The 24,390-nt window shown below is 40.7% G+C and overlaps 3 protein-coding genes and 1 non-coding gene across 4 annotated transcripts in view; 2 read left to right on the forward strand and 2 right to left on the reverse strand.

The window, feature by feature from the left end:
* Nucleotides 1-750: 750 nt before the first annotated feature.
* Nucleotides 751-3,806, reverse strand: pigc (phosphatidylinositol glycan anchor biosynthesis, class C). The gene is made up of 3 exons (XM_044198258.1): nucleotides 3,660-3,806; nucleotides 2,650-2,881; nucleotides 751-2,541 (listed from the first exon to the last, which is right to left on the reverse strand). Exons 2-3 carry the CDS (start codon nucleotides 2,875-2,877, stop codon nucleotides 1,885-1,887), a joined length of 885 nt encoding a protein of 294 aa, XP_044054193.1. The 5' UTR covers nucleotides 2,878-2,881; nucleotides 3,660-3,806; the 3' UTR covers nucleotides 751-1,884.
* Nucleotides 3,807-4,747: 941 nt separating this feature from the next.
* Nucleotides 4,748-9,732, reverse strand: tmed5 (transmembrane p24 trafficking protein 5). The gene is made up of 4 exons (XM_044198259.1): nucleotides 9,377-9,732; nucleotides 8,601-8,698; nucleotides 8,337-8,517; nucleotides 4,748-6,975 (listed from the first exon to the last, which is right to left on the reverse strand). The coding sequence occupies exons 1-4, from the start codon at nucleotides 9,563-9,565 to the stop codon at nucleotides 6,757-6,759; spliced, it is 687 nt and encodes a 228-aa protein (XP_044054194.1). The 5' UTR covers nucleotides 9,566-9,732; the 3' UTR covers nucleotides 4,748-6,756.
* Nucleotides 9,733-10,756: 1,024 nt separating this feature from the next.
* Nucleotides 10,757-24,390, forward strand: part of suco (SUN domain containing ossification factor) — a 42,684-nt gene continuing 29,050 nt past the window's right edge. The window contains 1 exon segment of the mRNA XM_044198260.1: nucleotides 10,757-11,049. Coding sequence (XP_044054195.1) covers nucleotides 10,997-11,049 — 53 coding nt within the window. The 5' untranslated portion in view covers nucleotides 10,757-10,996.
* Nucleotides 15,294-15,404, forward strand: LOC122878413. Its single transcript, XR_006378483.1, has one exon. It is a non-coding gene; the product is annotated as a U6 spliceosomal RNA (small nuclear RNA).

A 24,390-nucleotide genomic window follows, 5' to 3' on the forward strand; every position in this document is an offset into this window, starting at 1 on the left:
GAAAGAGATCTTGTGTAGGGGTCTCCAGCAAAGTCATGATAGCTCATTTCAGTTATGTCACTATTAAATACTATTTACTTTGACTAGAATTTAGCAGATAATATTAAGATGAATTATCATCAGATGTTATCTCTCCTCCAATTGTAGATACCAAACAAGTTATTTTGTTGAGCGTCCAAAAACAATATATATCGAGGTTGAATGGGGGTCTTTTGGCTTACACAGAGCTCCCTGACAGAACTGTTTGGGGACCCTTGGTGTGTGCCTTATTAACAGTTATGTCTCCACTGCAAATAAAACAGTGTCCAAATGGACAGGAGGGGGGGGGATCATCATTTGCGACCGTACAGTCTGTGACGCGCTGTTACTACGACGCACTTGTTTGTGGAAGTGTGGTTCTCTGAGCAGAAGGGAGGCCAACAGCTCGACTCAACTGTATGTTAAAGTCGAGCTTCATCTGCTGCTAAATGGCGCCATCACAGCAGTCAAAACCAACTGCAAGGCCCGTCGTCACATTTCGTACCAAGCCAGGAAAAGGAGATGTGAAGGTATGACACCTAGCGTCCACTACACACTGCTATAAACTGCATCCATGCTATCATTGATAGCACATATAATTTCGTGTTCACGCCGTGAATTTCTTGGAAAGCTGGTCACACAGTGGCTCCCAAAACAACAGTAGTAGTTCCGGTGTGTTTTTATTTTGATGAAGTGAAAGCCAGAATGAAGACAAAACAATGTGCCGACATGTAACGTTAGCTGGTCTTTAATGTATTGAAACAAAAACAAACAAAATAAAAATAAACATTAGCTACAACAATTCCAGTCTTCCTCACAATGCATGCTGAACAAAAGGTAGAGTGAGTGGCACGGAGTGGTACTCAGTGGTACTCATCAAAAGTAAATCTGACAGGGCAGAAAACTGCCGCTGTGCTGCTCTCTATGGGCTGAAAGGTTTTTTAGCAGCGTGATAATTTCCACAGGCGTTTTTCATTAACTGGCAACGCCATTGTGACGTCACTGATCGGGGTGCGGCCGGGACTGCAACGTAGCTGACACTCCCGCGAGAGCAGCACGTCCACGGGGCAGCACTGCAGCCGTTTTCTGCCCTGTATGATCAACAGGAGCTGCTTGTACTCTCAGGTTTACCTGTGTAATACCACATTATTAGAAAGGAGCTGCTGGGTTATAAAACTAAAAAGCTCTCATTATTGTCATTAATTGTTGACAAGCTAACTGGCCCTCCATACAAAACACAACTTGAAACCTTAGTAGTCTGTCAAGATTCAGAGTTTCACAAATTTGCTGGTCTAAAATGTAGATGAAATGAGCACCATGTAAAACTTAAAAATTAATTTGAGGCTATAATTTCATTACTGTTGTATTACACTTCCACAGTAGTCCAGGTAAAACACTTTTTTTAAATAGCAAAACCCTTTAAAATCTTAATGTGTACTTCTAATGTTTACTTTTAACATCGTTTGGAAGACATTGTGTTAAACACTATGCGCCAGTCCATTCATACACTGAACACAACCATAACACATGGAACATCTCCCACAGATTACTAAAACATCACTGATAGCAAACTGGTGCACAGCATCAGAATGTGTCCAGTAATGTAAGTCAGCATTGCACATTAGTTGATACTTTCCATACAAATTCTGAGAGTCAACACTTGTAGCATAGCAGCTTGAACATTAAAAACCATCTTCATATTGTCTGCAACAGGGCTGTCGAAAACAGATGTGGACCAATGATAAAAGAGTTAGCATTTGTCAGTTTAAATGTACAGCACCAACATAATACTGCAGACTGACAGTACATTAATTCATATAAAATTCTCAGTTGGCTTAGACCATTCGCTCCTCTTCGCTCTGTCCATTATTGAAGGAAGTGGCTGAGGTCCTCATGAATCTCAGCCTCATCCCAGGGTCCATGGATGTTGTCCTTGTGTCTCTGCAGCCTCACTAGCAGCAGGGGGCAGAGCAATGTAACGCTCCCTAAGGCCAAGGCTAAGAGCACTGCTCCCCCTGGTGACTGGGACCCCAGACCACCCACCCCTCCGATACACACTCCCACACACACCCCCGTAAACTGGCTAGGGGCATTCTCCCTCAACCTCTGTAGCAGGCAGGGCCACAGGGCAAACACCATCAGGGCACAGCTGAGCATGGCGAAGGTGTGCAGAGCCCCAGGTAACCTTGAGGCTAAACACACTGAGGCAAACAGGGCTGCATTTAGGGAGAGGCTGCCAGGGGGTGAGGGGTGGGCATAAGGGAACGACACCAGGTGGGCCAGCAGCATCACAGCAGACATGGCATACACTGTGTCTGTGCTCACAGACTCTGTTAGTGTCTTTAGAACTGGTGAGAATCCAAAGGTGAAGGAAAGAAAAATAGCGGCACTCTGTAAGTCAGCCAGTCGGGTCCGGGGCTCACAGCCTGATTCGACTTGAGACGTCAAGGCTTGGTGCAGTCCATAACCCAGCAGTGCGCAGACAAGGCTGGTCCACAACAGCGTCTCAGGGGGCAGCAGACCCTGCGAGGAAAGCAGAGAAGTGGATTAATTATTCATTTAATGTACACCATTCTAGAGAGTAAAGGCACAGTGTGCTCTGCGAGGACCATATATTTTCTAAAGCTTTACCTGCTCCATGTAGAGCCAAAGGGTGATAAAAATGGCCACACAGGACAGCTGCTGTCCCACAAAGCCTGCTTCTTTCACCACAGCCCAGTAGCAGTACTGCCGGATGCCCTCATTCCGCCGTAATTCTTCCAGGAACCGCTGGTCCACGTAGTTATCAGGGAACGGCTGGCGCTCCCACAGCACCTTCTGCCAGGGCACGGCTGGACCTGGGGCACTGTCTGGCCCCATCACCCTGACCGCATGCACGCACACACACACATAAACAAAGTCACGTTTGTGAGCAAGAACTTTACTCATCCACTGCTCAAAGTAGCTGGTGGAACTCAAAATTCAACATTTACCATTATTGTACCAATCACATAGCTTTATAGACAAGGCTAGACTACCAACTGGGCAACTTCCCTGGGGCCCCAGACTCCCAAAAGCTCCAGGCTGATAAGGGCCTTAGGGTGGGTACTGCTTTATTACCTGGCTCTGTGCCAAAATCGAGTGTCATTATTGCGGTTTTGAGCTTACATGTTGCATATTCCTAAATGTATTTCACCTAAGTACTACACATCAAACCTGGGGACAAACAGTAACGTTATTCCAGCACAGAACAACTGTGACGTTACACATACACGTTAACAGAGTGAGAAGAACGGAAGCCTAATACGTTTGATAAATTAAAAAAATCCAAAGTATATTTTATCAAGGCTTTGACTTTAACGTTCATTATTGAGACCACTCAGACGTGATAGAGCATTTCATTTTTTTGTAGTGTTGCGTTAGCTGTCAGGTGAACCTGTCTATCTGAACGGGGAATTGACGGTTAACCGGTTCTGCTAGCGTGAAACTCATGTTTGTATTTACTATTAGCTAGTCTTATTATCATCCTTGATCCATGAAACTACCGGTACTTCTGGCTTTATCACGACAATAAAGCCAGACATGCCATATCTACACGTATGTATATGAACATGATCACGCTGACGATGTGTTAAAATATCTCAAAAGGTTTTTCCACCTACCTGGGAAACGATTTTGTTCGGCACCGATGTTACAATCTCACCAAGTCATTATCCCGGAAGTGAAGCACTCTATCAGAGCTCATAGCGCCCCCTGTTGTTGATTCTTTAAAAAGCACGTTACCAACTGTCAACTTCATATTTTTCTTTGACAAGGTGTCTGTGGTGAACATACGTGGCCCCTACTCTGCTGACATTATAAGACCAGCCAGCATGTCTGCCAAAAGGTAAACTAACCTTTCCAACGTAAATTATTCTCATGATGCTAAGGGTTTGTGTCACTTTTAAAGACATGATATTCATCAATAACTCATCTATATTCTGTCAAATAGCAGGGTGAATAGACCACAGCCCTCTGTCTCCTATGTGACAACTCAGGCAGCCGGTAAACCTATCAGCTCCAACGCAGAACCAAAAACACCAACCACCATGGTAAATTCTGCCAACACAAAGAAATGTTGGCTGGGAACGGATTTGAATTCTTCATTTACAATTTATGAGAGAGAACATTTACACTATGACACAGTCACCAAATTTCTGACAAGGGTTCTGCCTTAATCTCTTTACCAATCCACATACAGTATTAGCCTTTTTGTTATCTTATGCTGAGGTGTCTCTTACATATAGCCTATGTTTGACTCTAGTTGCAGATAGGATCACGTCTTAAAGACTGTGTTTCCAGAGGGACTGGATCATCCACACATCGTCTGATAGGCCAGTAAGTGTCATGAATCAAAGTGTAATACTGTGAGGATGAGTGATGATGATGATGATGACCAAAACCACTTCCTTTCCTTTCAGTTCTCCTGGGCTGCGCCCGCTGTGCTTAGCAGGAGTCTCAGGTTCTACACTAAAAGAGTGTCTAATCATCAGATCTCTGCACAACCAGATCCAGAGGAAGACGCCTTGTAGTCCAGCAGCTCAATGACTTTAATCACTTCAGTTTCAGCCAAGCTGCTGCACGCTTGAAGGAGCCCTCGCTTTCCTACAGGTATAACTGTTTGATACACAGTCTCCATATACAGTAAAATAATTCAGGTTTGTAAAAAACAAATGTTTTTGCTCAGTAGGAACACAGTACAACACAGAGGTCAGAAAAATGTTTGTTTAATTTATACACATTTACAACTACAAGACATTAGTTGAATAAATATCTTATAACGCCACAGTCCCTCTTCCCCCACTGCTCCATTCAGGGTAGTAAAAATTATTTTTCAAAAACAGTGTGGCTGTTGACTTAGAAACTTTAACAATCCCCTACTCAGTAACTTAGAAATACGTTTAAAATATTTGTAGTCTTTCATTTCTGTAGAACTATGAAGCACCAGAAGCTGGTTTTAATTGTAACTTCATATTATGAATCCATCACTTATAAGACTTACTGAATCTTAACATACAGTACTTCAATTAAACACTGGGTGCCACAGTGAGAGCAGCTGGGCAGAGGAATAAAGGATGGTAGTAAGCACCTAAACTGAGGCAGATGAAATCATTTGTTACAACCGTAGACGTACATACTGTATGGAAAAACTATCATTTTAAAACAATTGATTTTACAGCACTTCCAACATAAGGCTGTTTTAATTATGAAGGCATGAACTCACTGTATGACCTTTATCTTACAGTACAGGGCAAATTCAGAAGATGGCAACATGGAGCTTCCAGCCAGGGTAGTGAGTGACCAAGTTTCGTCTGTGGAGCCCAGTAATAACAATAAAAGAAGTCCTCTCAGCAACCATAATCACAAGCCACAGTAGCATCTTAATACTATGAGATAAAACCGTCTTGAGCAGTGCTACTTTAGTCACATATCAGGACAAGTTGTGGACCCGTTTCTGGTGGGCCCCCCATAATCCTAAAAAAAACAACAACAACAAAAAAAAAACCACTACATGGCCCATAATGTTAAATCTTGCTCTAAGAATATGAAGACAAAGAAATGTTGTTCTGTGGCATCAGAGACAGTGCAATGATCAGATGTTAGATTGTAATGATTATACATTTAAAAAGAATGCTGATGTAAGCCAAGGCAGTCAATGGCTCGTGCATATAAAACTGCGCAGTGCACCCATGTAGCAGTGGTAATGACCTTCCAGGTGTTGGTAAAATAGAAATAGACTTCTGTCACCAGAGAGACAGGCAGGCTCAATATCTTCACACAGTAGGTGCCTGTAAGCAGACACCCGCCAGCAGTCAGGGTAGCAGAGCTGGCTGCCATTTAGGCCACAAGCCCACAAGTCATGGCAGAGCAGAGTAGGGCAGCAGTCATTAAGATATTTGAAGATGGCCTGTTTCCTTTTCTCCCACTTCATGGTCCCTTGGGTGCCCAAGAGCAGCATTAGCAGCGTGGCCCTACCTGAGCACCTGACTTTTCAGCATTGGCATGAAAAGGAAAGTGTGACTGAACTTCCATAAACAACATAAATGTCCATGGCAATGGGAGAAATATTCTAAGGCCTCACAGACTGGCAAAAGGCTGGCAGCTAAATACAAATCACTACGGCGTCTTAGTAACACACAGTGCATTTTCGAGAGTAACTAATGTATGGGGAAGATGTGCTGACAGACGGATTGCACTTCCCACTCTTGTTTGGCAGAAATAAATCCAATTCTTCAGACACCATACCACTTCTTCATCAAGTTTAGCTCAAATAAAAACATGTCCAAAGAAAAGAGGACATTTTTGCAATTGGCAACTGGCCTGGTAACTTTAGGCTCCGTTAGAAAAATAGTTGCATCATAAACGTGCTTGTTATGGCACTTTCTGTGAGGAATTAAAGCAGCCAGGGAGGACAATATACAAGTTTTAAAGAGAGACAAAGACCTTTTTTCTTTAGCAAAGAAGTTTGCAAAGTAGACGGGCTGACAGATATAAGTTCCTGTTCCAAACCAGAGACTCCTGCTGTCCCTCAAACTCCAGTGGACTTAAGACCAGAGTAACAGAAGTTGTGACTTTGTTATTAAGAATGTCAAAATTTGTCTATTTGTGTATGTGTGTGTGTATATGTATGTGTATAGATGGTATCCAGGTATCTGTGGGCAAGTGTGTTAGTTTCTCTCTCTCGCTCTCTCTCTGTCTGTCCCTCCACTTGGGGTGATGTTATGTACGAACTTTCCTTTTATCTTCAAACAGTGAGCGGACTAGGTAGACCTGAACCGCTGATATCAACATCATAACAATGAGGTTTACCACCGACCAAAAGTTCACCCTGTCAAAGTTACTCTCCTGGAGGTTTCTGTCGCGAGCCTCGAACGCCCGCAGCACCGTCTGGATCTGCACACTTTTGCCCAGCCGGGCCTTCACGTTGTTGATGGCGTCCTGAAGGAGAGGAGACACACAGGCCAGATTGACTGAATTTGAGAAGACAACAAGAACTTTCACCTACATTGTTCCTCTAATGTACCTGACACTAAACTAACTAAATGCACAAACTTACAAAGCAGAGTGCTCAAAATGAGAGTTAAATATCTAGGGGCAGTTTAGAGTTTATAAACAAAGCAGCTCAATCAGGTGTGTTCCTTCTTCCATGAGAAAACAATTGCCTGCACAGCTGGAAGATACATTTCCCGTCTTGTGTGACTTCTGACACAAATTAAGGCCGTTTCTGGTGAAGGGGCGGTACAGGCTACTGTGGTGCAAGCTGAAACAATTGCCCTCAGTCAATAGGTGACAGTTCTTGTGACACTGTCCTTGTGACTTTGCCTATATTTGGATTTTTCCATGAGCCCGCTCGGTCCACGCCGCGCCGTTTCCGCTACTGCCTCACAGCAGGGACAGCCGCGCTGCTGTCCTCCCCAGCGGCTAAACTCATGTGTGTCTGTGCTGGAGACTACAGAGAAAGCTCTGTTTTTAAAAGTCTCTGTGTTCAGCTTCTACCTGAATCTCAATGGTTTGGAGTTTAGAGTGACTCCTGTGTACCTGTTTGTACTTTCAACCTTATTTTACGGTTTACTGCTCGCTTAAAGCCGTATTGGAGCTGCGTGAAGTTACCGCTGATACAAACCCGAACATTTCCTGCTGTTGCTGCTTCACATTAAAAGCTTTCTACTGGCGGACCAGCGGGATGCTTTTATTGTGAAGATGAGGACATGAAATGCGTTTATCACCAAGTTAGCGGTGTTTCATTAGCGGTACTATTCTTCAATAAAAAACAGGTCTAATCATCCAGATATGGACATATTCTGCGCTATAAACATAGCACGGAGGAATAGTACAAACAGAAACAGCCACAGTGGTTTGTGACTAGCACGCCTCCAACATGTCACCAAGGTAAACAACTAAACCTTGCTGTGCAGTGCAGTGGAAACTGTACGGCTCGGCACGACTACCTCCCCTGCTATGGAAAACCCCTTTATGTGGTGGATTGCGTGCAATTTTGTTGTCAGCATGTTGGGTCACTTTGCACCCTTTATGTCATCCTGTGAGCAAAGGTAGCAAAGGTGGCACAGTGACAGTTATCTCAATGGCAGACAAGGGAGAGACAAAGTCTGAAACAATAAAACCCCAGTGAGAATAAAACAAACACACTTTCAATAAGTTTTAACTTCTCAACAGTGCCATTCAGGCTCAAAAGTTCCCACACCAACACATATTCTACAACAGCTCTGGAATGTGTTGCGTGTCAAATTTCATCTTTTCCAAATAGCATGTGGTCCATCTCAGACTGGCTGCACCCTCACCATAATGTCTTCCAGCTTCATGTCCAGTATGTCTGTTCCGTGGACATACTCCTTCCACTCGTCTGGGTCTTCATCTGCATCCATGTTGTCCAGGATCAACTCAAAGAAGATGAGCTTCTCGGAGACGGAACTGAACGTGTTGTCAAAGCAGAACATGTAGTCTCCATCCTCAGTTTCAACACTGGGGGAAAGCACAGGCAGTAAGAGCTTGCACGCGTATCTGGATCAGTAATGCGTGTCTCCCAGATCACCTGTGTAACTTACGTGTGCACTCCATCTGACTTGCGGTAGTCACTGAACAGCACTTCGCCAGAAGGAGAGGAGATTAAGAAATCTACATCGAGACCTGCACCATCTAATACCTGTGGACAGTTGAGGACATTCACACATGAGAAGCAAAGAGAAAATATTAGAAAATTGAGAGACATTAAAACAATACTGCAAGTTTGTGTGGGTTGATATTTTCTCCAGAGAGTGTAGCAGCACTTTATTTCTGCATTACTTTATTTCATACATAAAATGTGAGGAATGCTAGTTTTTCCTCTCAAGGTCTCCCTCATTCTCCCCTGGAAGCGATAAGCCTGGGTACCTTGTCCTCCATGGTAGACACTTCAACAGATATATAAAATGCTTGGGATGTCTCCCACAGGCTATAATAAATGGCAACTCCCTGACATCTACCGGCGTAACAGGTTCCTAACGATATGAAAACCGAGGTGTGAGCCACATAACCTGCTGGTTCTCTTGCACAATAGATACTTTGATTTAAAACAGCACTATACCAGAGTGATTTGTATGTGATGTGCATGAATGTTATCTGTAAATGAGAACCACAACATAGAGAAAACATGAACAGTAACCTAAATAAAAAGGGATAATCAACATCCCATCAAGTGTAATGTTATGTCAATGTTGACTCTCGCTTAGGGGTTATCATTGATTTGGTAGACTGCAGACAGACAGACATAGCTAGGTTGGATTTGCTCAGCTAACGTTACAATTTCATAAAAGATTATCCCAATTATGTGATTCTTTATGACCTGGTATTCAATCTCCAGTGAGGCATCTTTCTTCATGGTCTGGTAGAAACACTCCTTGCGACCGGCGGGTAGAGTGAATGTGAAGTCGCTGTCCAAAGACTGAGAGAAGTGAGCCAGCACCACAAACCTTTCCGAGACTAGAGCAACAAACACGGACATGACACACAAAATTACCCGGACTACCTCCATAGTCAAGCCTGCGTGCCTAAAAGTCCAGAATAGCCAAAGCGGCGTTACAGTAGCTAGCCACTGTTTTGGTAACTTAACGTTAAATGAGCGGCGAGGCAGCTAGTTCTGCTCGCCCAAACTTCACTTCTGTTCAAATGTTCTCAATCTCTCTCAGTGCTGAAGCCTGTGGGACGTTCAGGACCCCGCCTGTTTAAAACAACAACACATATTTATTACTTCAAACAATATCGGACCAATTCACTAATATATTTTAAGTTATTCAAATTTAGGTAATTTTTGTATTTGTATTTGTCATTCGATATACATTAGATACAACAAGAAAGTACAGGCCTATCTTTTTAAAGCTCTTCTCGAACTGCACTCTGGGATATGTAGGTTTTGTGTTCCGTGTGGGTTAAACAGAAGGAATCATAGCATCATTTCAACTACATTGTACGGCTTATAGAGTGTAAATCTAATTCTTCCTTTTAATAACAAAAGTGTAATTGAACGATACAATTTAAAAATGTAAAGAAGAAAGATACGATTGACAATGTGTACACGTATAAAGATGTGTTTTTTGGGTGTCAAGATTTTTCTATTATAGAGACTCTAAATCTATAACATATTATGGTAGTTTAATGACACTTTGACTGTTTGAATCCCTTCAAAAGGATTCTGCCCCATTAAATGAAACGAGATGGAAATGATAGAATTTATGATAAAGATAGACTAATAAAATGTAGCTGCACTGAGCCTTGAGCTCTAATAACGAATGATTGTTTTTGAAATACCTTTTCAGGATTTTTTAAAATATACATTTTTATACTATTGAAAGGAGTTTTGCGATGCAAGAAAAAAGTACACTGTGTTCAGATTCCTTCGAGCACTCTCCACACACCTCATCAAGGGATTTGAACTTCCACATAATTGCCTTTACAAAAAAACAAAGGTATCAATACTGATCTTTTATACAGAAACGTTTGACAGCTAACGATTGTGCAATAATTTACTAACTAATATTGCGTGCCTTAGTGATTTGCTTATCAAGAAATAGGTGACGCGTCCTGCTCCACAGTCACCAACTCATCCCCGGTCCAGGGGGCGGGGGATTTCGTCAAATACAGTGTTGCTACGTGTCCTATGATTGGGCAACAAATCCACAGCTCGGATGTGATTGGTCGGACGTGAAGCAGGGGATGAACTTACCCAGAGCCAGCTACCCGTCAACAGCAGTGGTTACTGAAGCTGAAAAAGAGGCGGACAACTGGTCCGCACAATGAAAATTAACACGCCTCAAGTGTAGGTTTAAGCCACAGAAGACAGTCGTTTGTTCATTTGTAATTAGAACAGGTCCTCAGCCAACAAAAAGCCTGTCTTCGGTGTATTGTGTAGCCGTGAGAGATTAGAAAAACCCCAAAGAGCGAGGATGTTGGTCCCCGCGGGAAGATAATGAAGAGGCTGCGCGTTTTGTTGGTGTGCCTCATTGTAGCTCTCCTGTGCTGGTAAGCCTAGCCCGACATCTCCATCTCCATTCACATTATTAATGGCATGTCAGACAAATGACAGTCGTAATAATAGGTGAATCACGTTTAATGATAATTATACTTTCGCTTTGCTTGATGTGTTTTGCCGCATAATATCCGTCAGTCACCAATGTTCACTGACATGAATCCTCCCTGCTACACAGCTAACATTATCAGCTAGTTACAGTGTGTGGTGTGATGTTTACTTGACCTGTAATTAAAAAGAAGAGCCGTGGCATGATTTTGTCGATACTTGACATAACTGGTTGATAAAGTTTGCTGTTTGAATGGTTTATACTGGGTTAGTAGGTTAGCTAACCAGCTGTGGAATAGCAGCATAGCGAGCTAACCCAAACCAGTGAAGTTGGGCAGTGACTGCAAACGTTACTTGTCTGGTTGCTGGTAACGTCAATGTTGACCAGAAATACCGAAAGTGCCAGTGACGAGCTTTGTATACTTTCTCTTCAAAATTTGTAATGATACAGTTGTAATTATCTCTCCTTGTAACGCAGGGCTTCAACCAACCATTATTTCACTATGGGTTATTTTTCAATTAATTGAATTATCCATCTCGAAAATGCCAAAAATAGTGCCAAATCAACATACTCAGCTAGTAAAGTAAAAACTGATGACTTAAAATTGTTTAGTTGGTCTGGGCAACAGATTTGAACCCAGAATGACTGAAATTATAATCTCATGAAATAAATAAAAGCAAGCATTCGTCTGCCTTTGCCCATGCACACTATTTTGGCATTGTTAGCCTAAATAATAAATTACTAAAACAAATAATAAGTGATGTTCAAAATTAAACTGATTAACTTTCTGTCAGTTGACCGATAAGTGTAGATGCTCATCACAGGGTACATAACATCCACTGCAAAACTCTGAGGAGCTAGAGTTTACAGTCTGTATAAAGGTGAAAATGCAGTGTAAAATTATTACTTAAACATCATTATACTTGTACAGATGTGCTAAACTTACACTAGAAAACATGGTGTGTGTGTGTAGGTCCTCTCTAAGGTACCTGCAGACAGAAGTGACATCTGGTAGATGAACTCATGAATTTGTTAAATCTCAGAGGCACGGAGCAGGTAACAATATGCAGGGTTTGTGAAATGGGATTATCAGGCCAGCTGACATGCCACCTTTATCCAGATTGGTGACTCAGGAAACCATTCAGTGTGTGGCCTGCAGACAGTTGTTTCTTTCTCCACTGTCCTGGTCATTTGTTGTGATAACTATTCACTGTCACTTTTCTTGACAGTATAGACGGTTAGATGGTTTTGTTCTCTGGGAGACCGAATAATCTTACTCACAATAATTGTTAATGAAAAAATAAATACAAGACACACTTTCATGGATTATTAGTCATATAAAGCAACATTTAAAACTTCAGTTTGTGCAACTCCAACCACTTAGCTGTAGTCACTTCTTTCATTTTAATGTTTCCATGAAATGTATTATAATGTGTTGCCAGTACAGAGCCAACAATGGTTCAGCAGTGGTACCACAGGGTGCGATGATCCTATCATTTCATTCATACTTGAGGTCCCTCGTCATTATGGTCTAAAACCAGTAGTGTTTTTTTTTTGCCTCCTCCCTGTTTCCTTGATGTAAGTAAAACTTCCTCCAGTACACAATCTGGTACTTCATAGTATTTGTGTTTTTACAAAAAGATATGCAAACTGGTATAAAATTAATCTAAATATTTAGTCAGACTGAAAAGAAAAATACTACTAACTCACTCAGACTATGATAAAGCCACTTCTTAGTCACTCTTTGTAACCCTTGTACCTTTTCCCCCCCTGAAGGATGATTACATTCTTGCAGAAGCGTTCAGGTGTTGCTCAGATAAGATTTGGTGTACCTTTTTGTCTTTATAGCAGGCAAACAAAAAAGAAAGAAACATGAAAACACAGCAGCTAGGCAGAATAGGGTGCTGCTCTCTGCCTCCTGAAGGCCAGTGAAACAGGGATACTGACTGAGGGATCAACATATTCGTAGTTAGTCATTTCAATTCAAGAACGGTCCAAGGGAATATTGAATTATAAATTTAATTCATGAATGAGACAGCCTTCCCTGTTAACGCTTAGATTTAATCACAGCCTTGCATGTCAGGTGCTTGCTTTCTCAAAACCTTGGTGCATCTTTTCACTTTCCCACAAACTAACTAATGACCATGCAACCGCACGCACAGACTTCATTACTAATGCAGACCCTTTTAGTGTGCTGCTGTCGGCTTGTCACTCCTCCGTGCCAACTCTCACACGTTCCAGTGGGAACAGAGAAATGGGGAATGCAGTCCTTGCAGTAATCCAAAGGTTTCCAAGGCAGCAGTAATTTTAGGCAGAAAGGGCCTCTGTATTAGGAGGCTGGTGGCAAAAAACTGTGGGGGACATCATTCTGTCACCGTGATTCACCTGCTGCTTTCTAATAACCCTGTGCTGCTTGAAATGGTCACGGCTAATGTTGATATTTCCCGTTCAGATTCCATGTTTTTATTTGTTATATGACGTCTTCTGTATATTACTGTGAGACTGCTGTAGCTGCTCCACTAGAGATCTTTATGCTGCAGTGCTTAGAAAGGTACAGCAGAATGTATTCTGTGTCATGCACATAGTCAGCAACAGGGATCTTACTGTGTGCACGGTGTGCTAGCTCAGGCTGTTGACGTCCGAATCACTGAAGAAAGTTTGCATGTGTACTTGAGTGTTTGTGTGAGGGTGCACATTTCCAGCCAGGTTGACTGTCAGTAATGATAGCTTACCACGCTCATATATTTTCTCCCTGTTTAGATTTTAACTTTAGTGCCTAGATGTGGGCTGAGTGTGGTGTGTCAGCACTCCTCTTTGTAGTAACACAACTCTCATTGCAGGTTACAAACTGATAGAACTTGTTGTTGAACTTTCTCTCAAACTGGCATCTTTCTGCTAATTGTATTTTCTGTAAAACTAAAATAAACAATTGGATTGTGATCATAGCATTTAGACATGAGCATGCTCAAGAGAAATAGCTGCATGTCTTTTCATCATCTCATTCTGTCCCTGTGTCATAGGCTTATTAGTTTCACAGCCATTTGAAGATTATTGTTATTATGTAATATGATTAGCACTCATAACTGTGCAGCCAGTTGACCAGCTGGGGATTTTATATTGTATTCTATTAGACTGCAGACACTTTCTAATCATCCATAGCATAACAAGACTAGCAAAGTATTATGATTCTCGGAGCAGGTAAAATGAAGTTGTCCACCCAGTGCAGTTGAATTTTAAATCTGCTGACTCCCCTGAATATTGTATAATTTAGTGTTTGTGCGCTTGATTAGTCTTTTATGTAATTAAATGCCTGTAATGCAGGTTGCTTCTGCTTATTATACCCAAAGAGGTGTCTTATGTTTGTGCTATATGTTTTGACACCAGTCCAGTAAGAGAACACCACACAGTTTTGCTTGTCCAACCTGTTTCCTTTCCTAGATCATCTATAGGGTGACATGGTCTATATGGGCTTTCACTTGCCCTATGCAGAGTTTCCCAACTCACAGCTTCAGTTCCTGGGCAGTTTTGTTTGTGAACCTCTGTTTTGCAGCACAAATATTATGACTATAAAAAAACAAAACAAAAGAAAGCTTACAATGAGTTAGCAGGCTAATGGAGCTTATCAGATATAACATTAGGTAAGTTACCCTTCACTACACACACTTAAAAGTGTTGTGAAATTGGTGTCCTCTAACTCAAAGGCAATGTGAGTGAGGTACAAAGAAGGAAGCCAGGGTATAGCTAGAGCACCCTGTCATCTGACCACATTGTAAAAGTTTGCCAGAGAACCTGTTGTCACTGATAGTACTGCTTGTATTTCAGTGAGAGTAAATGACAGAGAAACAGAGAAGGCTCTATGTGTGTTTTTGGCTATTCCAGCCATGGATGGGGGGTTGGAACTTGAAGGTAAAATGGGAGGTAACAAAGCCTGCCTTGGGACACGACAATGTTGCTTACTTTAGCCTTTTCCTGAAACTCATCACCTCCCAGCTACTCATTTCATCCAGCTGCCTTGTTGTAACTTTTATGTTCCTGTAATACTGTATGGCTGCTGTGATTTGCAGCATGTGTGTCCAAACACATGCTTATTTTTTCTCTCCTCTTAGCTCTGCCTTCATTAGACGACTCCTTTGTTGTTCTTGTTGTTCCGGTATTGTCCTGCTGGATGCCTGGGCCTTGTCAGTGCATGTGCTTGCTCTGGCAGCACATATGGTAAATTGGATTCGATACAGAGAAGATTAGCATCATGGCCCCTTTTTAAAGGATGACTTGCAAGACTGCAGTCTAGTCAAAGTGTGAAGGAGTTATCTCATATGAAGGTGTATACATCTTGCGTTTACCCCATTTTGCCACATTCTGACTTCATGTTGAGTCAAGGTTGGGTGGTCAGAGGAGTATGATCAGTAATTGGTCTAACCCAACGTAGACATATTGAGATACATTGCCCAGTCATGTATGTCCTATGATATCTTTTATGTAGTCTGAAGGACATTGTTGATATTAATTTATCATGAGCTGCAGATATCTAAACCACTTTTTTGTATAAGTCTGATCGAGTGTTGTGTATTAAAAACTTGTTTTATCCTGCAGTATAAAAGGATCTCATCATGGAAAAAATTTACCTGCATTTAAACAGTGAAGAGTTTGGAGTGTATTCATGTTCTAGTTTTCAACTAAGGGGTTATCTGGCTGGCTTGTTTTCTTATTCTTTCTTGACTTAACTTTCTGAGCGAAGATGCAGCATATCTCAACCCTCAACTGAATGTTATCAAAAGTACTTTTTTCTCTCTCTCTTTTTTTTTTTTTAAACATGGGCAGATTGATTAACTTACAAAGAATGGACTTGGATATTTTTCTAAAATAAAATAAAAAAGGCAGGTTATCTGTCAGAGCAAACATGACATTTGACCTACATGTCAAAAAACTGCAGAAAGCAAGCAAACCCGGCTCAGGGCTCTTGTTCTAAGACATAGTTGTTTGTTGTCTCTTCTCTAAGTTTAATCAAAGCTTAAGTCTATTGTTTCTGTCAGCATTTTCAGAATTCAATATGGAAAACAGATTAGGGCCGAGACGATTATTGAATCCGTTACTTGATCAACAGAAAATTGATCATTTGAGTCAAGTATCAAATAAAAATGCCAAACATTGGATGGTCTCGGGTTTGTTATGTTTTTATTTTGTATCATTTGTGAAATTTGACTTTTTGTGAAAGTTGAGTTTTGTGTTTTTTTTGTTTTTTTTTTTTTTTTTTTGATTGGCAGACAATAAGCAATTTGAAGTTTATATGATATGAGAGAACTAAAAAGTTTAGCTTTTTTATAAGCTAAATAAATATCTATTGATTAATCTAAAGAATAATAATACAATCATAAAACAAATAACTACATACCTAAATCAGATTTTATTTTGCTTGCGACAATGGTTGGCAAGTTGTTAAATGTACAAATGGGTTGTATTAAAAACCTCCTAGATAAGATTACGTCCATTTGTCTGACTCAGAGACTGGGTCTAATCTGTTGCCAGTGGGTACATTATACCTTGTAAATCTCAGGCTTAAAATTTTGTGATAAAACATTCCCTTTCCTCTTCTGTTGGCTTAGAGACTAGAGGCTCAGTAACTGAGAGTCCATCTTTCTGTTGTTGTTGTTGTTGTTGTTGTTGTTGTAGCATGCCAGAGTTTAGCACCGCAGGCTGGCAGCTCTGGTTTTATGTGAGGAGACAGAGCTGGACTGGCACTCCAGAGCACACTATTATTCCTGCGCACTGGCCATGGAGACTGCTGAGCACATTCGGCTCTCTTGCCTGCCGACCTTCCTGTCTCCCAGCTGCGTGGCTCTCTGTATGTTAATGCTTTACGTTGGCACCTTTTTGTAACATGAGAAATGTAAAGTAGTCAGAGTATGCCAACACTTGAGGTAGAACCACTGTCAGGTGAAATGAGTACACCAAGGTATCTAAGGCAAGCGCTTAGCTGTAGGGCTGGGTGATCAAAAGAATCTCAAATCCAGATTGCAATAAAACGTCCCTAGATAACGATAATGAATACAGGATGCTTGTAGTGAGTATGGAGAACAATGAGTAGAACCCCTACTTTATTAGTCTACTTTGTCTGTGTTTACTTGAACACAGTATTTGAGTAAAGTCTGAATGAAGACAGGTATTACTGGAGAATATTATAAAGCAGAGACATGTGGCCAGTCTATTACGTGTCTTGTTATTTTTTTGTTTAGCCTTAAATAAAAATGAAAAGCAGATTGGATTGAGTATCGTCAGTTTTGTGTTAGTCCATCTTGTCTCCCTCACTTCCTTTACTCAGAAAATAATTTAGTAGGCTCATTCAAAGTGTCCCAAGGTAAATCTTGTTAACCTTGCACTCTGCAACTGTATTTGAAAACTGCCCCACATTGCATATCAACATATTTTTGTATTGTGAATTTTGTGCCATAAACGTGCATCATATCTTTGTAGGTTGGTCAGTATAAAGAGCATGACATGAATTGTTGAAAAGCTTGCAGTTGTTTACGGCGAGCCCCCTAACAGCACCATTTTGCAAAAAAATTCCATTATGGTTTTATTTTTTTTTTTATTTTTCTGGCAGCAGGAACTTCTTTTCAGGATCCTATTGCTCACATAATATTTTTCTCGGAATAGGTAGGCCTGCAGTGATTTGAATGCAGGCCAGTGGCCTGAGGCTCTGTCAGTGGTTAGAATGAAAATACAACTGTTTACTGTGTGAGTGAATAGTATTTGGAGGGTGGAGCTTGTTAGGTCTTAAAGGTGGGGGACTTGCGTCAGACACTAACGTAGTGTTATTGCGTGTGTTTGCCTGTGTGAGAAGAGGGAATGGCAAAGGGCAGAGAGCTGACTGGTTTGACTATTTAACAACTGAGCATTAAGTTCAAACTGTGGCTTTTTTGTTTGAACTTTTTGTGGTTATACAATAAGCATATTTTCTGAGTAATTAACAGTGCAAGTGGTTCCCCAGGGTTTTAACTGTACATTATCTAAAACGATCTCTACCTAAAAGTCTAAAATGATTTAAGGCATGAAAATGTTCCATCTCAAGTTGTTTTAATGCAGCTCATTTCTGACAGCTGGATACTGTATGTATACTCTGAGTTTTGATAGTTCATTACACTTAAATCAGGGGTTGCTTTGCTTTTTCCTGCCCTCCTAGAGAAAGGCACTATTTTTCCCCTCTTGGAAATGCTCTGGTTTCTTCTCTTCCCATCCCCCTCTCTGGCTTGCTGCTCTTTACTGTTTACCTTTTGCAGCTACCGACTGGCTTTCATGCTTGTACTGCGTGTGGTGGTCTATTTCTCTCTTTTCCTTTTGTTGACGGTTCAGTCTTCTATGTAGCAAGTGTGTGACTGTTTGTATGTATATGTGCCTTTTTAACTGTCTGGGTGAGGGCAATGTACAGAAAGCTGCCTTGTCCATAGCGGACACAGAGATCTACTAAAGAACATTGTGTACTAAAGCTAATGCGGACACGTTTTGCTTAAGCTTGCATATAAAGACATACCACTGCCATCAAATCTACTTTCCTTAAGCAGCCTCCTGGATGCAAAATCCCATTCTTATTTCACAGGCCAAAATAATTTGATTTGTAATTGACATTAGAATCAAATGGGCAATATGAATTAGGCTCATTGTTTCAGATTTGCTAAGTATGTAGGTGCCACTGTATGAGTATAATGTATTGTTCAAAACAAAAATATCACAGTATTCAATTCATGTCAGTTTCCAGTGTTTTATTAAAACATGGTTTTTCCTTGCTCTTTTGGAGGCCACTGTTGGAGTGCTTTGGAGTACATATGGTAAATGTAAATGTTTCACCACGCTGCAGCACATGGGTACACTGTGTACAGAGGTGAATGTTTAATGAGTTTTTGTTCCCCTGCTGTGCCTGCCGATGAATACATACTGACTAAGAATGCACATGTATTGTTGTATCCACATCCACCCATGCTAACCCACACTGGCAAAGTGGCTTTTCCTATCAAATTACATTATATCACATGACTGCGTCCTTCAGTCCCATTGTTCTGTGCCGATGTTCCTGATGTCGCATTCCCAAGCCTCTTTGATCCCTGTCTGACTGGAACTACTGCGATGCATCATAACGTCACAGCTTCACTGTTGCCACCATACTGTGACTATGGGTCTTTTGTCTGGCTCAGTATTAGAGAAGAGATGTGTTTAATTTCACTGCTGATAAATATAGTGTTATGCAGGCATTTAACAGATTGGTAAAGATATATAAACAGATGATCTTTTATGATTTCCCTAGTCAAGCCTGATGATAGAATTACTTAATTTTATAACCAGTAACTTAAATAAATATACAATATAACCTTGACACATTTATGGTAATTATCCCTGAGAATATTGCTTTTGTTCTTGTAACTCAGTATATCTGTTAAATTTAGTTTGACCATTTTCAATTTTCATGTATTGTTCTGATGTATTGTTATGTAATTCTGTCCTGTGATTTATTTTAATTAATTTTTCATTCATTCATTAATTTTTTCGATTAAAATTCAATTGAATTTTGAAATTTCTGTTCTTAATCCAGTAAATTCAAACACAGTGCTCTTAACTTGGCTGTATACTCATCATGAAACAAATCCATTTCTTTGCTTCAAGAATGGATCAAACACAACAATTATTTGGCTGGGTCTTGTTTGCATTTACAAGACAGTTGATTCATGGTGTCCGTGCTCAGAGCCTCTCTGCCAGTCATGTCCCAAGGTTTTCATTTGATAATGTTGTATGTACCTGACTTGGTGCTATTGTTGTGTTTATTGAGGTTTAAATGGATTTTATCTGAATTGTTGCTTCAGTGATTTAGTGGACAACACACAGATCTCTAACAGCTAAGTTTTGGTTCTGGATGAAAATGTCCTTAATGTCTGTGGGCTGCAGGCACGTTAGGTGAACATAACCGTACAGGAGGAGCAGTCTTTCTTCCACCAGGTGACTTGGCCCACTTGCTGCCAGGCTAGCTTCCAAATAGTGTGTTTGTTCATTCACACTACATCCTAGAGAAAGGCTCCTGTGTAAATTTTGAAGGATTTATGTGCGTCACAGAGCCAGTGTAGTCAAAGAAGGATCCTTATAGATCAGAGAGACAAACAAGCTTTACAAATAGCTTAAACTAGTGTGGATTATAATAGTATGTGGCCTTTCATTATATTAGACTGGTGCTGTGCCTGTTCGGAACGGGACGATTTTTTGGCCTCTGGTATTTCTGCTCCAATGCATAGAAAAATTAATACTGTTGATTTGAGGTGTGAATGAGTATACAGTATACACCAACAACATGCAATACACTAACATTCTATTATTCACTGATGTTATGTACTATAATAGTGAATCTTTTCTCGTTTAAAATTAAATACATAACAGAGAGCTTTTGGAAAAATGTGGATCCAAAAATAAAGTAGATCAATCATATTGGGCTCTCAGATAATTTATTTTCTGTACCTCCAGTTCGGATCATTTGAGTGGGTAGATTTGTGATTATATGAGACATACTGGTTTTGAACTGCCTGTGGGACTCAGTATTTTTTTTCATTATTTGCCTGTTTAGCACGTCATTTAGCCATTTCCAGTTAGGTCCTATGCAATTTCAAATTTTATCCAAAGTAAGAATATCCACTCACAGCAATCCAAATTAATTTCCAGATTCTGAGAAATTCTCTGCTCCAGCAGCAGAGGACAGTCACCGACTCAACCCCGGTCATTCCTTACTCCTGGACAGCATAGTCCGCGCTCAGACACAGAGCTGAGCAGCTCGCTGTTCGCCTCTGCAATCAAAGTTTATTAAGAAGTTTATTAATACTAAACGTGTTGCATGTCCAAACATGTTTTTGCTGTCTACTTACTTTTCTCTGACTTGCTGTAGGCTACAGCTCTGATCTCCGGATACATGTAGCAGAGCCTGGAAGCCCCGCCCCACCCCCCTGCTGCACATAGATGAGCGTCTCTGATCACTTGTTTATTCAAAGTTTATTAACATTAAATGTGTCGCAGGTCCTCAGCAATACACCCTCAAAGTGTGAAGTTGATCGGATGAACGGTTGTCAAGAAAATCGAAGGACAGACATTCAGAGATTCTTTCCTTTATAGTTAGATTAGATGAACTCAAGTGTTTTTATCAAATTGTGATTATCTGGCTTTTAAGAAGAAACATGATGAAATAGTGTCACTCTGCCGGGAACTACTGGGCCTGTACCAGTGTGTTTATTAGCATGGCATTTTAACAAGAACATTAAGAAAACCACCAAGAAAGTTCTCTTTGAACACAAGTATGACATCAGTTTGTAGGCACTTTGCTGTTCCATTGCTTGAACAGAGCTTTATTAATCCAAGCTTATATAATATCCAGTTTTATTTATTTATTTCTTAAAATACAGGTGGTGGATTGTTATTTTAAGCTTGTATCCTGTAACCTGCAGTTATTTCACACAGCCTCCTCTGTTTTCTTTCAATATCTGTGAGTGTCGATGTTCATTTGTTAGCATATATATATATATATATATATATATATATATATATAACTAAAAATACAGATCTAGTTTAATAATTTACACATTCAACACCTTTTACCCATATCTGGAAATGTGTTGAGTAAACGTAAGAATCATTGTAATATCTAGCAAACAAACGTTTTTGTTTTCTGCAATGTGGGCACAGTTTTGTAGGTAAAGCAATTGTATCCTGGACTTGGACAGAGTGAGTCTATAGAAGTTTGAATCTGGAAGAAGTCTGTTGTTGTTGCTTTATTTCAAAGATTTATTATATTTCCTCACCTTCTGGGTTCTGTGCATTCATGTTTGTCCTATCACTTTCCACCTGCTGGGTTCAGGACAGCTCTGCAGCTCGCCTACATTCTCGAGAAGAGAAACATCAAGAAAGTTGACATGCTTTTACGCCTACGCTTAGCAGTTAGGACTGATTTCCTGCTCTGAGATGCTTGATAAGTACAGACCCAGATCCTGGTGCCAGGAACAGGCCAGGGTCATAATTCTTTAGAGGGGATAAACTATATGGGGTATGCCTCTATTCCTCCTTTACAGCAAGTCAGCACATTGCATTAAAGCATTTAGGGAAATCAGCCCGCCACTCCAACCCCGTTCACCACTTTAGAGTGCCTTTGGTCACAAAGATTAGCAAATAGAGCAGCAATGCTAAGCTTTGAGGCTAATGTGTCTTCAGCAGCAAGGTAGAAAACGTGAACATCCATTCCCTCAAATCTTTCCCTTGACCCCACTGTTTGCTGGTGAAATTTCTGTTAGCGGAGTCTCTCTCTCTGATTTCTGATAAATAATTGGCTGGTTAAAAAAGTATAAATGGTTTATTGCAGATTAGCCCATAGTCGGTATCAATCTCTTCTGCCCAGTCCAAAAACTGGGGAAAGTGGTTAGATGTACAAAAAGTATGAGCCAAATGAATCGGTTTTTTGAATTTGACAGTCCTTGAGTGAAGATTAGAACCATTTTCATTTCAGACAGAAGTCAGAGCCTTCGCTGTTCCAAGAAAATCTTATCTGGCTTTGCGAGTTCACATAGGAAAGAAAGCACAGAGCCACAATATGTCCATGTGTGCATGTTGTGATTTTAAGATAGGATATACCAGGGGAGGAAAGGGAGGACAATTTGAGAAAATATTTTTGAGAAACTTCATCTACTTAATTGCCTGACAATAAAAATAACCTACCGTAACCAGTTACTAGCAAGGCCTTTGGGTACCTGTGCTTAACTCAGTGTGTTGTTGGATAACAAACGTACCATAAGTAAGATGGTAACGAGTGTCCGGTTCAGAAATGTATGTGTAGTGCATTAGAGAGCTATTCAGTAGTCCACCCACTATGTCCTGGCTGCCCCAAGGATGCACCAGTGGAGAGGATTATGGAGGATCAGCAGGCTTTAGAACAAACTGCTGCTCTACATTATTCCATGCTTCGATGTGGAGGAAAATTAGAACGCACACACAAACTTACACATACAAACAAGCTCAATCCTCTGAGGCTGGGCTTTTAGGCTCTGCCCCCCCCCAAACAGTGACGGCATGTTTTTGTCTGCCTGGCAGATGCGCTGGCCTGCTTTTGCTGGCGAGCCCTGGCACATCTCCCTGTCCCACAATCCACCTCTGCCCACGTGGATCCTGGATTCTCTCTCCTCAGCTCTTTTTCTCCCCATCTTCCTCTCTTGACATTTTTTCCCCCCCTGTTAACTATGTGGAGGTTAACAGTGTGTGGGTTGAATATGGATTCTCTGCCTTCTTGAAGGATTTTATTTCTCAGAGATGTTGCTCTGGATTTATTTGGCCTTTTTATTGTGTTTGCGTGTGTGTGTTTGCTCTCCCAAGCATGTGATTAAGCTTTGGTGAGTTGACGGATCAGTTTATAAGGAAACTTGAACCAACTCACTACTAGAGCTGCAATGATTAATTGATTAATCAACTAGTTGTCAACTAATAAATGTATTACTATTTTGATAATCGATTAATTGTTTGTTTTTTTGTTGTGGTGTTTTTTTTTAAGAAAAAAATGTCAATTCTCTGATTTCATCTTCTCAAATGTGAATATTTTCGGGTTTCTTTAGTCCTCTATGACAGTAAACTGAATATCTTTGGGTTGTGGACAAAGCAAGACATTTGAGGATGTCACCTTAGGCTTTGGGAAACAGTAATGAACATTTTTCACCATTTTCTGACATTTTATGGACCAAAGAACTAATCGATTAATTCAGAAAATGATCGACAGATTAATCAATAATTAAAATAATCGTTAGTTGCAGCCCTACTCACTACATGATCACGCTGTTCTCCATCAGCCTTTCTCGAATTATTAACCGATTTCCGAGCACCACACGTCGTGTTTATATATAGAATAATCTAAACTTCAGTGAAAAACATCACAAGACTCTCCTCTGTCTTAGGACAGACAGACACACTATTCACATTCCTGTTCAGTTCATAATCAGGACCATCATAACACATACCCAGTGACTTCAATATGATGTCAACCAATTTGACTAATTTACTGCACTGCACTGTTAGTGACTCCTTCATCTCTTTATGCTTTTGTTTATCTATCTCCTCTCTATGTTGTGTCACAACAGTTGACACAGTGACACAGTTTAAGTAATTTAAGACAATTAAGGACGGTAAGGACTTGGTGTACATCATGTGCCGTCAATTAGTTAAAGGCTGTGTGTGTGTGTGTGTGTGTGTGTGTGTGTGTGTGTGTGTGAGAGAGAGTTTTTATACAATAAGC

The sequence above is a fragment of the Siniperca chuatsi genome, linkage group LG6, assembly GCF_020085105.1.
Source record: "Siniperca chuatsi isolate FFG_IHB_CAS linkage group LG6, ASM2008510v1, whole genome shotgun sequence".
Lineage (NCBI taxonomy): Eukaryota > Metazoa > Chordata > Actinopteri > Centrarchiformes > Sinipercidae > Siniperca > Siniperca chuatsi.